Below are 18,543 nucleotides of genomic sequence, written 5' to 3'. Positions count from 1 at the left end.
TTTGATAGTCTTTTGTCCTGTATGCAGAGATGCCAGCTGTTACGATTTCACCGTATTTTGTTATGATTGATTGCAGTTTGTTCTGACGTTATGCCGACATTAAAATTGTTCTGACAAGTTCATTTTCAACTAGATAGCACAGTCACATGCTTTCCTGTCTTAACATTACCCAGATGTTCTAGACCTATCGATCACGAGGCCAGGGCAGTCACTGCTAACCTTGTTCTCACATGATGATGCTCAGCTAATCGTGTGTGTTAACATTGAAACAGCATTGAGTTTTAGATAAGTCAGCTTAATCATTTGCCTGAACAAGAGAGAATGTGGCTAAATTAAGATGCATTTAGCTCACACAGCATTTGTGCCCGGTGGATTAAGCTGTGGAGTGCAAGGAAGGAACAAGCACCTCAAAACACAGAAAGTCAGCCATGGATTCCATTTGTGAGAAACAAGGCGAACAAAGACCAGGGAAGCGGCACAGTGCCACAGATGTGTCAGCTGTAAAGAAGCAGCAGAGGGAACAGCAGTTTCACCAAACATACACATAAAAATATCTGTGCGTCGTGCCCTCCAATTTGGGGAACTCCCATGCTTGTTGTATGCCTTGCAGATGTTTGCTGATGTGGTTTGGAGTCTGAATGTTCCTACTAAATTCAAAATGTTCCCACCAAATTTCCTGATTGTTCTTACAAACACTCGACAGGTGTTGGCATCACACTGTATGTATGGAAAGAATGATGTATCTGTATTGCTTGAATCTCTGTTTGTCTCCAGTACTATTTATTGTCTCAATTCTTGAATGAAATTTATCCTTCTATTGAGCAAGATAAATAAATATGCTCTGAACTTTTGGAAGAAAAGGACTTTCGTTGCAAGGGGGAAAGAAAAAGAGAGAGAGAAGATTTTACACTTTCCCCAGTACACTAAAAACCCACTGTGTATCTTTACAGTTCCTTCACTTTACACAACACACTGAAAACCCATGGGTTATCTTTTTAGTTCCATCACTTTCCACAACACGCTGAAAACCCTTGGACTATATTTACACTTCCTTCACTTTCCACAACACACTAAAAACTCTCAGTGTATATTTACAGTTCCTTCACTTTCCACAACACACTAAAAACTCTCAGTGTATATTTACAGTTCCTTCACTTTCCACAACACACTAAAAACTCTCAGTGTATCTTTACAGTTCCTTCACTTTCCACAATGCACTAAAAACTCCCAGTGTATATTTACAGTTTCTTCACTTTCCACAACACACTAAAAACACAATCTTTACAGTTCCTTCACTTTCCACAACACACTAAAAACTCTCAGTGTATCTTTACAGTTCCTTCACTTTCCACAACACACTAAAAACTCTCACTATCTTTACAGTTCCTTCACTTTCCACAACACACTAAAAACTCTCACTATCTTTACAGTTCCTTCACTTTCCACAACACACTAAAAACTCTCACTATTTTTACAGTTCCTTCACTTTCCACAACACACTAAAAACTCTCACTATCTTTACAGTTCCTTCACTTTCCACAGCACACTAAAAACTCTCAGTGTATCTTTACAGTTCCTTCACTTCCCACAACACAATAAAAACTCTCAGTGTATCTTTACAGTTCCTTCACTTCCCACAACACACTAAAAACTCTCAGTGTATCTTTACAGTTCCTTCACTTCCCACAACACACTAAAAACTCTCAGTGTATCTTTACAGTTCCTTCACGGCCAGAGGACTTGGAAGCCGAAGTGGTGTCAGAAGGTCAAGTTCATCTCCGATGGCAACCACCCACGTTACCCAATGGCCTGATTCAAGGTCACTACATTAAGTACGTGAACCAGAAGTACCATGTCATGGCCTCAACCAGCGACATCACCAACACCACATGGGAACAGATCTTTCAGCATGGTGAGTCCTGGCAGTGGGTTGGAAACATTGCATTGTCCTAGCTATTTATCTGATTTGTACTGCCATTGTTCCATTTCCTTTCACTGAAAGCAACATTAGGAGAAAACAGGATGAGATTGTATGTTCATGTGCTCTTGCTTGTTCATGTGTGTGTGTGTGATTTTGCTTGTTTATTTGCTTGTTTGTGTGCTCTTGCTTGTTCATGTGTGTGCGTGTGCAGTCGCTTGTTTATGTATGTTCTTGTTTGTGTGTTTGTGCGCTCTTGCTAGTTCATGTGTGTGTGTGCACTTATGTTTGTTCATGTGTATGTGTGTGTGCTATTGCTTGTTCATGTGTGTTTGCTTGTTCTTGTTATGTGCATGTGTGTTTGTGCGCTCTGGTTTGTTCATGTGTGTGTTTGTGCGCTCTTGTTTGTTCATGTGTGTGTTTGTGTGATCTTGCACGCTTATGTTTGTGTGTGCGTTTGTGCAATTTTGCACGTTAATACATGTGTGTTTGTGCGTTCTTGCTTGTTCTTTGTGTATGTGTGTGTGCGCTCTTGCTTTTTCATGTATGTGTTTGTGAACGCTTTCTTCTTCATGTGTGTGTGTGCACTCTTGCTTATTCATGTATGTGTGTGATCTTGAATCATCATGTGTGTTTGTTTGCTCTTATTTGTTCTCTTGTGTGTGTGTGTTCTTGTGTGCTCTTGCATGTTCCTGTGTGTGTGTGCTCTTGCTTAATCATGTGTGTTTGTGCTTTCTTGCTTGTTATATGTTCATGTGTTTGTGCACTCTTGCTTGTTATATGTGTTTCTTATCTTTAAAAAAGAACTTGTCACTCCCGATGTGAGCAACTGCATGCTGGTTTTTGTTTCTGGATATGTCGCTGGGCTTTTGTGAAAGGGGGATGGGGCTGGGGAGCATTGTATACTGTGAATTAGTGGGGCATTGTGTGCTGTGAGTTAGTGGGGCATTGTGTACTGTGAAGATGTCAGGTCAGGGGCATAGCCCTTGCTACTGGTACCATGTAACCCAGTACTACCTGCCGCATGTGAGGTCTCTCAACGACGGACCAGGCGGAGGAGGAAACCATTGCCAACGGCTGTGAATGTGGAAGAGGATGACCAAAGGTTAGGGGAAGGTCTTATCCTTGGCAGGAAGTCCTCCTAGGAGACAGAGCTCCGAAGAAAAAACCTGCACCTGCCGAGGCCATCCTATACGTGGCAGTATCTGCACCTGTGGGACTGTGAGTGTCGGTAGGCGAGAGAGTGGGGAAGGGACTGCACAACTCCTCCTCATTATAAAAAGTCACCTGTGCTGGTCAGGCAACCAGGCTAATGTCGGAACGACGAGCTAGCCCTTCAACACCCAGCTTTCCCAAGCTCTGCGGCGATGGAGAAGTGGTAACAGGGACAGGCAGAGGATACTGCTGGCAGTTCCTAGTCACGACTCTGCATGCAGTCAGCTGTGGGGTGATGGTCATCTGTCGTAGACTGGGGCAGATGCGGCGCCGTATCCTCCCACAGCGTCAGAGCAGCCCTTGTTAGGGACAACACTGCTCTCCCCACATGGGGAAGGGGAGATAAAAAGATCCCTAAACAAAGCCTGCCTTGTCTAGTACCTAGTAGGAAACCGCACCTACTTGGACATCCAACACTAGCGGTCGAAAACAACAGAAGAAAAGAGCCAGGAGTCATGCCCTGACTCTGGGTGCCTGGAATGTTCACACCCTTTTAGACAGAGACAACAGGCCAGAAAGGCACACAGCGCTCGTTGCTAGAATGCTTGATCGCTACCAGGTGGACATAGCAGCCCTGAGCGAAACCAGGTTTGCCAGTGAAACCCAGCTGGAGGAAGTTGGAGGGGGCTACACCTACTGCATTGGGAAGCCAGATGGCACCCCAAGAACCTCAGGCATGGGCCATACGAACCAAACTTGCACGACAGCTTGACAGCCTTCCACGTGGGATAAACGATAAGCTGATGACCCTGCGTCTGAAGCTGTCCAAGGATCGCTTCTCCACAGTCATTAGCTGCTATGCCCCGATGATGACCAATCCTGATGACATCAAAGAAGCTTTCTACGAGGAGCTCAGCCACACCATTTCAGCAGTAGACAGAAAGGACAGGCTGATCAACCTTGGGGATTTCAATGCCCGTGTCAACGTGGACTTCTACACATGGCCAAAAGTCCTAGGACAGCACGGCACTGGTAAGTGCAACTCCAATGGACTGCTTTTGCTCTCACTCTGCGTGCAGCATGGACTGACCATCACCAACACCCTCTTCCAACAAGCGGACAAGTACAAGAACGCATGGATGCACCCCCGCTCCAAGCAATGGACTATGTGATTGTCCAGCAGAGGGACAGAGGTGATGTTTCCATTATACACTGCATGAGAGGAACAGTCTGTTGGTCGGACCATCGCCTGGTACGCAGCAAGATGAACATCAGACTTGCATGCAAGCTCCAACCAGCCAGGCAGAAACCCCCTATGAAGCTGAATATCCACTGCCTCCTTATCACCAAGGATGTGCTGCAGCAGCAAATCCAGGCAGCTCTCCAAGAAATTCCTGCATCGACTGATGTAGAAGAGGTATGGAGCACCTTCAGAGATGCTGTGTACACAGCAGCAGCTGACACACTCAGCTTTGTACAGAGGAGCCACAAAGACTGGTTTGACGAGAATGACTCTGGAATCTCCAAGCTCCTGAACACACTGCATATACAGCATCAGGATCACATTTCCGATAAAGACTGCCAGGGGAAGGAGAACTAGTTCTTGCAAACCAAGCAACTCGTACAAAAGAGGCTGTGTGAGATGAAGAACACCTGGTGGGAGAGAAAGTCCGAAGAGCTTCAGTTCGCTGCTGATGCACATGACACGAAGACCTTCCATGATGGTCTCTGAGCTGTGTATGGGCCGAGAGTCACAGGATCAACCCCTGTCCAAGCCTTGGACCAGACCACCCTCCTGACAGACAAGAAAGACATCCTTGCCTGCTGGGAAGAGCACTTCAACACCCTCCTCAACAGGGACTCGTCCATATCTGACGAGGTAATTGCAGCCCTCCCACAGCTACCAGTTAATGACTGGCTAGCTGCCCCTCCCACCAAGGCTGAGACCTGGAAGGCCCTGAAGCTGACAATGTCCGGAAAAGCACCAGGAGCAGATGGAATCCAGGCTGACATCTACAAGTATGGAGGCGAGGTGCTGACAGACAAGCTGACTGCCCTGTTCCAGTCTATCTGGGAGAAAGGGAGGTCCCCCAGGATTTCAAGATGCTTCAATTGTCCACATTTACGAATGGAAGGGAGACAAAACATCCTGCGATAACCACCTTGGAATCTCTCTCCTCTGCGTCGCCGGCAAGATCTTTGCCCACATCATACTGAACAAACTGGTTGACCATGTCATCCCTGAAGCACAGTGTGAACATGTGACATGGTGTTTGCCGTATGCCAGATGCAAGAGAAGTGCAGTGAGCAGAACAAAGAGCTCCACATGGTCTTTGTAGACCTGAGTAAGGCCTTCGACACAGTGAACCGCCATGGTCTGTGGAAGATCCTCCTAAAGTTCAGCTGCCCAGAGAGCCTAATCCAGCTGATTGCGTCATTTCACGTTGGCATGCAGGCGAGAGTACAGGAAAATACTGACATGTCGGATCCATTCCCTGTGGTAAATAGATGAAGCAGGGCTGCGTCCTGGCACCCACACTGTTCTCCATTCTCTTCTCTGCCATGCTGATTGACACCTTCCAAGACTGTGACAAGGGCATCTACGTTCAGTTTCGCACAGATGGCAGACTTTTCAACTTGCGGCGACTCCATGCCAGGTCCAGGGTGTTTGAGGCACTGTTGAGAGAGTTCCTCTTCGCTGATGACTGCGCGCTTGCTGCACACACCCATGAGGACATGCAGTTCATTATGGACAGGTTCTCAACCTCCTGCAGGTGCTTTGGACTCACCATCAGCCTCAGCAAGACGGAGTCCATGTACCAACCAGCTAGCTCACAGAACGCCAGTGCCTCCCCCCCACCTGCAATCAAGATTGATGACACAGAGATCAAGTCAGTCGACAAGTTTTGCTACCTGGGCAGCACCCTATGCAGCAACAGAGCCCTTGATGCAGAAGTGACGCAGCATATCACCAAGGCCAGCTCCGCCTTTGGCAGACTCAACAACAGGCTGTGGAACAACAAAGGCATCAGGCTCAGCACCAAAATCAAAACCTACAGAGCTGTTGTGCTGACCACCTTGTTGTACTGCTGTGAAACATGGACGACGTATCGCCGTCACATTCAACAACTTGAGCAGTTTCACCAGAGATGCCTACAAAATATCCTCGGCATAAAGTGGCAAGACAGGGTCTCCAACCTCCTCCAGGTCCTAGAAAGGAGTGGCCTGCTCAGCATCAAAAGCCTGCTGATCCAGTGCCAGCTATGCTGGACAGGACACGTTGTCCACATGACAGACAGCAGGATCCCGAAGATGCTTTTGTATGGCCAGCTGAAGGAAGGTCACTGTGAACTTGGAAGACCCTGCAAGCGCTTCAAGGACACCTTGAAGACAAACCTCAAAGTCTGTGACATAGACATCGCTTCCTGGGAAACTGATGCCCTTGACCGCTCTCGCTGGAGGATGCTGTGCTCTTGTGGCATAAAGACATTTGAAAACAAGAGAACGCTGGCCATTAAGGAGAAGCGTGAGCTAAGGAAGCAGGGCTCAACTTCTGGAGACATTTTCCCTTGCAACAACTGTGGGAAGTGCTGCGCATCCAGAATCGGCCTCTTCTCCCATATGAGGACACACCGTCAGATAAGCCTGCCTGCCTACTCATCCGTCGGTCCAACGGGAGATTCCATCACAGTATACTGTGAATTAGTGGGGCATTGTGTACTGTAAATCTGTGGGGCATGGTGTACTGTAAATCAGTGTGGCATTGTGTACTGTGAATTAGTGGGTCATTGTGTACTGTGAATTAGTGGGGGCATTGTGTACTGTAAATCAGTGTGGCATTGTGTACTGTAAATCAGTGTGGCATTGTGTACTGTGAATTAGTGGGGCACTGTGTTCTGTAAATCAGTGGGGGCATTGTGTACTGTAAATCAGTGTGGCATTGTGTATTGTGAATCAGTGTGGCATTGTGTTCTGTAAATCAGTGTGGCATTGTGTACTGTGAATCAGTGTGGCATTGTGTACTGTAAATCAGTGGGACAGGACATTGTGTACTGTAAATCAGTGGGGCATTGTGTTCTGTAAATCAGTGTGGCATTGTGTTCTGATTTTGGCATTGTGTTCTGTAAATCAGTGGGGGCATTGTGTACTGTAAATCAGTGGGACGGGACATTGTGTTCTGTGAATCAGTGGGGCATTGTGTTCTGTAAATCAGTGTGGCATTGTGTACTGTGAATCAGTGGGGCATCGTGTTCTGTAAATCAGTGTGGCATTGTGTACTGTGAATTAGTGGGGGCATTGTGTACTGTAAATCAGTGGGACGGGACATTGTGTTCTGTGAATCAGTGGGGCATTGTGTTCTGTAAATCAGTGTGGCATTGTGTACTGTGAATCAGTGGGGCATCGTGTTCTGTAAATCAGTGTGGCATTGTGTACTGTGAATCAGTGGGGCATCGTGTTCTGTAAATCAGTGTGGCATTGTGTACTGTGAATTAGTGGGGCATTGTGTTCTGTAAATCAGTGGGGGCATTGTGTACTGTAAATCAGTGGGGCATTGTGATGTATGTGACTGGTTTTAAGTATTGTGGTTCTTTTAAAGTGCTGTGCTCGGTTTGAAGTGTCATGTGTATGTTGTTGAAGAAGTACTATCTGGTGAGGGGGTGGGAGGTGGGGGCAGATATGTTTTGAATATTTCTGATTTTTTATGTCATGTGATGTATGTGATCAGTTTTAATTAAATTGTGATTTGTTTTTCAGTATCGTGATATGGTTTTAAGCATTGTGGTAGTGTTCAGTATCATGATATGGAATGTGCATTATTCACAGATTATGTTATGTTGTATATAACAATTTTTGTATTTGCCTGTGCACATTTGAATGTTTTGTTGGATGCTTGTACAGGGTTATGGGTGTACATTTTTTTCATTTTAGTGTTTAAATGCATGTGCACATTTTAGCATGTTTTACATTGCAAGGTGCTCTATAAATTGGATTATTGCTAGCATTATTATACATTCATGTGTGTATGTTTGTGCTCTTGCTTGTTCATGTTTGTGTTTGTGCACTCTTCCTAGTTCACGAGTGTGTGTTTGTGTACTCTTGCTCGTTCGTATGTTTATGCTCTCTTAGTTGTTCATGTGTGTGTGCTCTCTTGCTTGTTTATGTGTGTGTGTGTGAACTCTTGCTTGTTCATATGTATGTGCGCTGTTGCTCATTCGTGTGTATGTGTGCTCATGTGTGTGTGTGTGCGCTCTTGCTCATTCATGTGTGTGCGCTCTTGCTTATTTGTGTGTGTGTGCTCTCGCTCATTTGTGTGTGTGTGCTCTTGCTCATTCATGTGTGTGTGCTCTTGCTCATTCATGTGTGTGCGCTCTTGCTCATTTGTGTGTGTGCGCTCTTGCTTATTCATGTGTGTCTGTGTCTGCTCTTGCTCATTCACGTGTGTGTGTGTGTGTGTGTGTGTGTGTGTGTGTGCTCTTGCTTATTCATGTGTGTGTGTGCTCTTGCTTATTCATGTGTGTGTGTGCTCTTGCTTATTCATGTGTGCGTGCTCTTGCTCATTCTTGTGTGTGTGTATATGTGCTCTTGCTTATTCATGTATGTGTGTGTGCTCTTGCTCATTTGTGTGTGTGTGTGTGTGTGTGTGTGCTTTTGCTCATTCATGTGTGTGTGTGTGCTCTTGCTTATTCATGTGTGTGTGTTCTTGCTCATTTGTGTGTGTGTGTGTGTGCTTTTGCTCATTCATGTTTGTGTATGTCTGCTCTTGCTCATTTATGTGTGTTTGTGCTCTTGCTCATTCATGTGTGTGTGTGTGCTGTTGCTTATTCATGTGTGTGCGTGTGCTGTTGCTCATTCATGTGTGTGTGTGTGCGTGCTCTTGCTCATTCATGTGTGTGTGTGTGTGTGTGTGTGTGTGTGTGTGTGTGTGTGTGCTGTTGCTCATTTATGTGTGTGTGTGTGTGTTTGTGTGTGTACTCTTGCTCATTCATGTGCATGTGTGTGTGTGTTCTTGCGCATTCATGTGTGTGTGTGCTCTTGCGCATTCATGTGTGTGTGTGTGTGTGTGCTCTTGCTCATTCATGTGTATGTGTGCTCTTGCTCATTTATGTGTGTGTGCACTCTTGCTCATTCATGTGTGTGTGTGTGTGTGTTTTCTCTTGCTCATTCATGTGTGTGTGTTCTTGCTTATTCATTCATTGTATGTGCGCTCTTGCCTATTCATGTGTGTGTGCGCTCTTGCTTATTCATGTGTGTGTACTTGCTCAATCATGTGTGTGTGTGTATGTGTGCTCTTGCTTATGTGTGTGTGTGTGTGCTCTTGCTCATTCATGTGTGTGTACGTGTGCTCTTGCTCATTGGTGTGTGTGTGTGCTCTTGCTTATTCATGTGTGTGTGTGTGCTCTTGCTCATTCATGTGCATGTGTTCTTGCTTATTCATGTGTGTGTGTATGCTCTCTTGCTTATTCATGTGTGTGTGTGCACTCTTGCTCATTCGTATGTGTGTGTGTTCTTGCTTTTTCATGTGTGTGTGTGTGCTCTTGCCTATTTATGTGTGTATGTGCGCTCTTGCTTATTTATGTGTGTGAGTGTGTGTGTGTGTGTGTGTGCTCTTGCCTATTCATGTGTGTATGTGCGCTCTTGCCTATTCATGTGTGTGTGTGTGCTCTTGCTTATTCATTCATGTGTGTGTGTGCTCTTGCTTATTCATTTGTGTATGTGCGCTCTTGCTTATTCATGTGTGTGTGTGTGTGTGCGTGCTCTTGCTTATTCATGTGTGTATGTGCGTTCTTGCTTATTCATGTGTGTGTGTGTGTGTGTGTGTGCTCTTGCTCAGTCGTGTGTGTGTGCTCTTGCTTATTCATGTGTGTGTGTGTGTGCTCTTGCTTATTCATGTGTGTGTGTGTGTGTGTGCTCTTGCTCAATCGTGTGTGTGTGCTCTTGCTTATTCATGTGTGTGTGTGTGTGCTCTTGCTTATTCATGTGTGTGTGTGTGTGCTCTTGCTCATTCATGTGTGTGTGTGTGCTCTTGTTCATTCATGTGTGTGCGTGTGTGTTTTTGCTTATGTGTGTGTGTACGTGCTCTTGCTCATTCATGTGTCTGTATGTGTGCTCTTGCTTATTCATGTGTGTATGCTCTTGCTGGTTCATATGTGTGCGCTCTTGCTTATTTGTGTGTGTGTGTGTGTGTGCTCTTGCTTATTTATGTGTGTGCCAGTTCATGCGCTTTTGCTCATTCACATGTGTGTGTGTGTGTGCACTCTTGCTCATTCATGTGTGTATGCGCTCTTAATCGTTATGTGTGTGCACTCTTGCTTGTTTATGTTGTGTGTGTGTGTGTGTGTGTGTGTGAGCTCTTGCTTGTTCATGTGTGTGTGTGTGTTTGTGTGTATGTGCACTCTTGCTCGTTGATGTTGGTTTGTGCTCTTGCGCATTCATATATGTGTGTGTGTGTGTGTGCTCTCTTGGTAGTTCGTGTGTGTGTGTGTGCCCTCTTCCTAGTTCATTCTACAATTTAATGTCTTAGTCAATATCTCCATGTGAATGTATGTGAATGTGTGGACATGTTTGAATAAACATATATGTAAGTGAAAATGTGTGTATTGTGAGAGCAGCGATGTGTGTATCTTTTGTGCAAACACCTGTGGACATACCTGTGAATGTGTGTTTGCAGGCAACAAGACTCAGGCAACAGTGAACAACCTGAAAAAACGGTTCTACATTTTCCAGGTGCAGGCCTGCACCAATGCTGGGCGAGGAGAGCCCTCAATGTTGGTCTTTGTGCACATGGGAGGTAAGCCGGGAACCAAGTAAAAAAACAAAACAAAAAACCCCATTATTGCAGTCATTAATCCATGAGCTAAAATTATGTGAGTGAGTAAAAGTGTGTGCCTGCCGTGTGTGTGTGTGTGTGTGTGCGCTTGCACTCCAAAATCTGTGAAAGTGGTTGTAAATCTGTACTGCGTGTAATCACACACACCAGTGTACAGTCATACTTGTGCACATACCTGCCTGTGTGTATGAATGTGCATTCATGTTTGTGTTTGTTCAGGTGTTTGTAATACAAATAATAATGAATACTTTTTCTTTTTTCTTTTCTTTTTTTTTTTTTTTGCTGCCCCATCATCTGCACCATTTCAGTGGCATTACTTCAATTACTCCGCTCATTTAGATTCCCCTATACACGGCCACACCCAGGTTTGTCCATCACAGGTCCAGCGTCGGCAGTCTGCAGAGAACCATCGATATTAGGTCGCCAGGAGGCTACACACCAGAGGAGACCCTGCACTGCTGCTGAGTCACTTCGGTGGTGTTCAGTGGTGCCTGTTCTGATTTAACATACTTAGGACACCATTTACTAAGCCCCCTACTAACAACAATAATGGCTTAGAGTCAGAATGAGTGAGCATCCTGCCCAGAGTGTAGACCACCACCATGTCCCTCCAACAACAGCCCCCCATGAATCTGCCAACACTGAAGACATTGACAGGACTCACCCCAAGCACAGAAGCCAAGGAGTATTGAAACAGATCACCATGAGAACAGGGGATGAAAGGCCACAGACTTTGAGACAGTCTTGTTTATATTGATGATGATGAAGGAGGAGGAAGATGACGATGTTGCTATGGAGGTCCATTTTGGTTTGAGACTGCGTGACAAGGCTGTACTCTACACTTCCTGTCATAATGATATCCTGGCGTTAACCAGGCCTGAGAGATACAGACACTTGCAGTGCTGGTCAGGTAATTAGAGCAACACACCCAAAGACGAAGTGAATGACACTCGACTGTGTGGTCCCAGTCTCCCCATTTAAGCCCACAGCACACTCAGCTGTGGGTAGGAGCTGGCCACGGGCCGAAAAACCCACCTCCGCTGGGATTCAAACCTTTGTCCTCCAAGCCGTCAGTCCACGACGCTAACCACTTCACCACAGTGGCTGGTAATAATAATGAATATTAATTCAACATTTTTATCAAAAAGAGCTAAAAGCGCTTTACATGTACAAAGTTTCACTTTCAGGAAGGTCAAATATAGTTAAAAGCGCTTTACTTGTACAAAGTTTCATTTTCAGGGAGGTCAAATAGAGTTAAAAGTGCTTTACATGTACAAAGTTTCACTTTCAGGGAGGTCAGATAGAGTTAAAAGTGCTTTACATGTACAAAGTTTCACTTTCAGGGAGGTCAAATATAGTTAAAAGTGCTTTACATGTACAAAGTTTCACTTTCAGGGAGGTCAAATAGAGTTAAAGTGCTTTACATGTACAAAGTTTCACTTTCAGGGAGGTCAAATAGAGTTAAAAGTGCTTTACATGTACAAGGTTTCACTTTCAGGAAGGTCAAATAGAGTTAAAAGTACTTTACATGTACAAAGTTTCACTTTGAGGGAGGTCAAATAGAGTTAAAAGTGCTTTTCATGTACAAAGTTTCACTTTCAGGAAGGTCAAATAGAGTTAAAAGTGCTTTACATGTACAAAGTTTCACTTTGAGGGAGGTCAAATAGAGTTAAAAGTGCTTTACATGTACAAAGTTTCACTTTCAGGGAGGTCAAATAGAGTTAAAAGTGCTTTACATGTACAAGGTTTCACTTTGAGGGAGGTCAAATAGAGTTAAAAGTGCTTTACATGTACAAGGTTTCACTTTGAGGGAGGTCAAATAGAGTTTAAAGTGTTTTACATGTACAAGGCTTCACTTTCAGGAAGGTCAAATAGAGTTAAAAGTGCTTTACATGTACAAAGTTTCACTTTGAGGGAGGTCAAATAGAGTTAAAAGTGCTTTACATGTACAAGGCTTCACTTTCAGGAAGGTCAAATAGAGTTAAAAGTGCTTTACATGTACAAAGTTTCACTTTGAGGGAGGTCAAATAGAGTTAAAAGTGCTTTACATGTACAAGGTTTCACTTTGAGGGAGGAGGGAGCTGTCAGAGCATACGGACAGACACGTACACACTACACCACATCTGCTGGAAAAAAAAAGAAGAAGAAAAAAAGATGCCTGATCTTTTGTATAATCCAATCAGGCCTTGAGACCCTATCCTAGTTCTTACAAAAGAAAAAAAAATGCAGATTCAAATATGGTGAAGGGAAAGACTGCAATAAAAACTTAGAGCAAATGGCCCAGGCTCAGACAACAACCTGTGTGCATGAACACACACATACCCACACAAACATGCAAATGCACAGGGGTGGGGGTGGGGGGGTTGGTCTTTTTTAACTCACTTGTGTAAACAAAGTCAATCTGTGTTTTAACTTGGTGTTCGGTTGTCTGTGTGTCCATGTTAAACTTTAACATTACCATTTTCTCTGCAAATACTTTGTCACTTGACACCAAATTTGGCATAAAAATAGGAAAAATTAAGTTCTTTCCAGTCATCTTGTTTAAAAAAAATATTGCACCTCTGGGATGGGCACAAACAAAATAAAAAAAGAAGCCAAATTATATGCAAACTGAACTTACTGTTATATTTATATATATATATTTTTTATTCTCTAAACTTGGTTAATTTGCTTTAAACTGATCTTGTCATCTTAAGATGTTTGGTGCAGATAGTAAAAAAAGGAAATTAGTCTGTAATTAATGCCGGGGGGGTTAATTTGCTTTAAACTGATCTTTCTCATCTTAAATATTACATTTTGAAATTATGCTCAGTACATAAAAAGCTTGTGTGTTTTACTCTCAGTGTACAGGGCTTTCACTACATTCATTCGCCCAAGTGGTCTTTTTCGGAAATACTAAAATCAATACTATGAGTGGACTTTATAGATCTATTGGCTGAGCCCTGAAGGTCATGGGCAAAAATCAATTGCGTACACATATTTATACATATTCAAAGCACGTGCTCATATTCCTCGCGAACGCGAAGAACGCCATTTTGTTTCAAGTTGTTGACCTGCCCATTCAGTCCTATATTCAATCGACAATTCACGATAACATGTGATGGAAAGTTGCAGAAGGAGACCGTTAAATATTTATTCAGAGAAAGATTTGTGAACGCCTCATCACTTACTGGATTGTGCCCCAAACTGCCATAAAAATATCAACTTCTTCTTCTTCTTCTTCTTTGCGTTCGACAGCTACGCAGTCAGGGTCGAAGTCCGAGGGATGCCACAAACTCGGACGTCCAGTGAAGATCGGCTGCCGTCCCCCAGAGCTTGGTGTTGAGGTCAGCACCCCCAGGCCAGGACTGCTGCCGCATCTTCTCATACAGGGGGCAGTCTTGGAGAATATGGGATGGGGTCTGGTCAGCCTGGCCGCAATCACATAGGGATGTGGCTGCCATTCCAATCCTCTTCGGTGTGCTCGGAGGCCACAGTGTCCTGTGCGAAGGCGGTAGATGGTAGTCTGGTGTCTTCTCTCCAGTGTCCTGATGGGATCTTGGTGTGCCTGGTAGCCTCTGTTCAGGGTGACCCAGCCTCTTCGGAATCTGCTGTGGAGTAGAGTTTTTGCTTCCTCATACGTGGCAGAAATGGTTGGCTGTGTGAGCTGGCTTCCTTCCTTAGCGAGGTGGTCTGCACGCTCGTTGCCTGGGAGGCCTACATGTGCAGGCACCCACTGGAGGGTCGTTGGGGCTGTTTGGGTAAGGGTTGTGAGGGAGGCCTTAAGGGACTGGATCAGTGGACCAGGATCAGGGGAGTCAAGGGCCTGGAGTGTGGACATGGAGTCAGTGAAGATGGAGATGCTGCCAAGGGGCTTTCCACAGGAGGAGAGGAATTCTGCTGCTGTTTTGATGGCCAGGACTTCAGCTCTGAAATTGGAACAGAGCTTTCCTCCAGGGAGTGCGATGCTGCTGTGCTCTCCATCGGGAAATCTGACGTAGACACCACTGCCTCCGTTGTGTGTGGCTTCCTCCGCTGATCCGTCCGTGTATACATGGGTCCAGGAGCTGGCTGGGTAGGACTCCTCTATCATGGCCAGAGTCAGGATCTTGAGAGTAGCTGGTTGCTGGTCTTTGGTGGTGATGCCAGGAACTCTGAGGCTGATGGTGGCCTCTACCTCTTGGTCAAGCCTCCAGTCAGGCAAGGCAAGGTCAGTGCAAGACTCCCCTTTTGCTGCCAGAACATCGCTGTGCTGTGCTCTAAGTGCTTTATACTGGTGGTTGAGGCTCTGACGTTTGAGACAGTTCTTGGTGGGCTGCTCCAGTCTGTGGTGTAGGTGATGTGAGGGCAGTCTTCTGAGCTTCTCTCCCTGCATCAGGACTTTCAGGTCGCGTCTTCTCTCCAGGGGCTCAACGTTAGCAGTTTTCTCCATGTCATGGATCGGCGTGGACCTCATGGCTCCAAGTATGAGGCGTAGTCCCATGTTCTGGACTTTGTCGAGCCAGCTCTTGTTGGTCTTGGAGGCTGTGCCCCACGAGGTTGAGGCGTACTCCATGGTGGGTCTGACCGCTCCCATGTAGACCCTGGCGAGAAGCCTGCTGTCTGCTCCCCAAGTCGTCCCGGCCAGCTTCTTCAGCAGGGCTACCTTGTGGATGCCTCTCCTCTCCATCTCCTCAATCTGGGGCCTCTAGGTCAGGCGGGTGTCCAACCTGACACCAAGGCATGTTGATATATTCGTCTGGGGTAAGACCTGTCCCTGGAGCTTCAGCTTGACTTGCTCGTTGGCGGTGGAGAGAGAGAAGAGTGTTGGGTTGGTTTTTGTGGTGTTGAGCTCAAGACCCCAGTCTTCTGTCCATGTAGCGATATTGCTGACGACTTCCTGAAGCCGGTAGGAGGCCGTGCTGGTGTGTTCAGCGGATGTCCATACTGCCAGGTCGTCTGCGTGCAGACTGTTGGAGACGTGCTTCGTGATGTTGTCTTTGATGTTGATATACAACAGAAACAATGTTGGGGAAAGCACTCCTCCCTGGGGGACACCCTCACGTAGCTTGACCTTTCTGCTGTGGAAGCCGTCTAGTTTGACCCTTGCGGTCCTGCCGAAGAGGTAGTGTTGGATCCACATGTACATCTTGCTACGTACGCCGGCTTGGAGAAGTTTCAGGATGAGGCCCTCCTTCCACACTTTGTCAAACGCTCTCGACAGGTCAAAAAACACGGCCAGTGTCTTCTTCTTCTCCTGAAAAGAGTTTTCGATGTCCTGGACAAGGAGGGCTAGCTGATCTGTGTTTCGGAATTTTCTGTAGCCGGTCTGGGTAGGTGAAAGGATGTTCTGTGTTTCCAGGAGGAAGGTGAGGCGGTGGTTGACCATCCTTTCCAGCAGCTTGCCGACACAGCTCAGAAGGCTGATTGGTCTGTAGCTGTGGGGGTCCTTCTTGTTCTTTCCCTTCTTTGGGATCGGGATGATCTCTGCCTCTTTCCAGATGGAAGGCACAACTCCTGCTGTCCAGCTGTAATTGAAGATCTGAAGCAGCATTGTTCTGGATGCTGGTCCCAGGTGCTTCAGCATGTCGCCAGTGACACCATCAGGCCCCGGAGCTTTCTTGGGCTTCAGCTTGCGGATGCCTTGTTTCAGCTCCTTCATGGTTAGTGGTTTGCTCGTACAGCTGTCATCTATGCCACGTGGGTCTGATGTCATAAGTTTTGTGGTTTCCTCTCGTACCTGCTTGATGCGCTGTCTGGACATGTGGATCGCACTCTCCTCTCGGTATAGTTCCGCAAAGGTGTTGGCTGCGGCCTTTTCTGTTTTCAGCTGGTTGTCCTGCTCGATGACGGTTTTGCCTCTGCTGGGGTTGTCATCATTCAGTCCTGCATGTCTGTCTCCATGTTCAGGGAGGATGTCTTGTCTTGCCAACTCTTGCATGTTGCTTGCAGCTTTTCCTTTATGAACGCAGCTTTCGCTCTGTTGTGTGTCTCTACATTTTCGTCAGTGGGGGAGCTCTCCATCGTGTCCCTGGCTTCACTGAGGGTCTTGTGCAGGGTGTCGAGCCCAAGTGTCCAGTAGGGACAGTAGTTCCTGCGTTTGCCTCGTGGAATAGCTGCCTGCGCCGCATCTAATACTGCCTTATTAAAATTCTTGGCATTTTCGTTGATGTCTTGGTGCGACAGTGTCAGCGCAGAAGTCCTCTTGTCTACCTCGTGCTTGAAAAGGTCCCAGTTTGCCTTCTTATAATTCCAGCTTGCTGGGAGCCTGGTGGGATGGGTTACAAAATGTCTCTGTACTGTAATGATCACTGGCCTGTGGTCGCTGCCTCCAAGCTGGGGCGACACCTCCCTTTGGGCAATGCTGTGGATGTCGTCTGTCGCGAAGGCCAGGTCAGGAGTGCTTGTGGTCCTCCATGCTCGTGAGTAGCACGTAGGTGGATCTTTTGGACTGTTGATGAGGATCAGCTGGTTACTGATTGCCCAGTTTTCCACATCTTCTCCCTTCTTATTAAGATCTTGGTAGCCCCAGCTGGGTGAGTGGCTGTTAAAGTCTCCTGTGATGATCCAGCTGTGGGAGTCAACGAGGTTAGAGTCAAGCTGTATTTGGTTTGTAGGTGAGTAGACGTTGAGGACTGTCACTGACGTGCCTGGCAACACCAACTTGACTCCCAGAAATTCTGTGTCGAAATCAGCTTGACCAGAACTCTGGGTCTCTGCCGCTGGGATGTTGTTTCTTACCAGGGTGATGAGGCCTCCCTTTGGTCTGTTCTCTCGGTCTTGTCTGAACAACTCGTAACCTCTTATGAAAAAGCGGTGAGTGTTCTTGAGGTGGGTCTCTTGGATGCAACATACATCGATCGCATTTTCACGCAGAAACCGTTGGAGCTCAACCTTCTTGCGCTGTACTCCTTCCGCATTCCAGTGGACGATACGAAGTGCTGCTTGCCCATGTGCTCCATTTTGTTCTCCCCAAAGAGTCTGGGAAGGATCGCGTCCATGGTCGGTAGTAGTGGATGGGCCCCTTTGAGGCTGAGGGCCCGGCACCGTCTCCCCCTGGCCATGGTCCACGAAGACGACACCACATCGGTCCAACGTCGTCTGCGTAGCCATGTGTCGTAGAGTGCGTGCACAGCCGGTTTTGACTAGATCACGCCCCTTAGAGAGGCCACTGTGGCACCGTCTTCGGTGATCTCCTGTTCTGGTAACGGTTTACAGTTGGCCGGGTTTTCTCTTGGGAGTTTTCCTTCTCTTGGAAGAACTGCCTGCTGAGGCTAACGGACTCCATCTGCCCGGATTTTTCCTCAGGGTTGACTCCCGAAGCCTTTCCTATGAGTGGGTATGGCCGCAAGGCAGCGGAGGTTTGAAATCAGAGTTTTCCTTCTCTTAGATGAGCTGTCTTCCCAGACTGCTGAGCCCCATCTACCCAAAGCACTGGTTTTCAGGCGCCAGGTGACCCGCCTTCGCCCCTTCTCCTATCAGTAGTAGCAGTTCCGCCGGGCTTATATCTAAGCCACACGAGCAGGCTAGGAGCTGGACTTAGTTGTCAGAGGCTGTTGGAGACGCGCGCCGTGAGGGGCATTTTATAGACAATGGGAGCTTGTCCCCATTGCCACCCCTTGGCTATGACAACCTTGGGACCAAAAATATCAACAAAATCAGTCACAATTCACAGTTGAAAATG

At 46.4% G+C, this 18,543-nt stretch overlaps 1 protein-coding gene across 2 annotated transcripts in view; it reads left to right on the top strand.

Annotated features, from left to right (window-relative positions):
* LOC143277734 (protogenin A-like) overlaps positions 1–18,543 on the top strand; it is a 208,257-nt gene that overhangs the window by 166,537 nt on the left and 23,177 nt on the right. For both annotated transcript variants that reach the window (XR_013053779.1, XM_076582632.1), the window contains exons 16-17: positions 1,721–1,912; positions 10,743–10,862. Coding sequence is in view for 1 of the 2 variants with exons in the window: in XM_076582632.1 (XP_076438747.1) it covers positions 1,721–1,912; positions 10,743–10,862 (312 nt within the window). In the remaining variant the exon portion in view is untranslated. The remainder of the gene's footprint in view (positions 1–1,720; positions 1,913–10,742; positions 10,863–18,543) is intronic.

Source organism: Babylonia areolata, chromosome 35 (genome assembly GCF_041734735.1).
Source record: "Babylonia areolata isolate BAREFJ2019XMU chromosome 35, ASM4173473v1, whole genome shotgun sequence".
NCBI classification, from domain to species: domain Eukaryota; kingdom Metazoa; phylum Mollusca; class Gastropoda; order Neogastropoda; family Buccinidae; genus Babylonia; species Babylonia areolata.
Note: the sequence above shows the minus strand (reverse complement) of the source record. Positions and strands in the feature narration are given on the sequence as shown.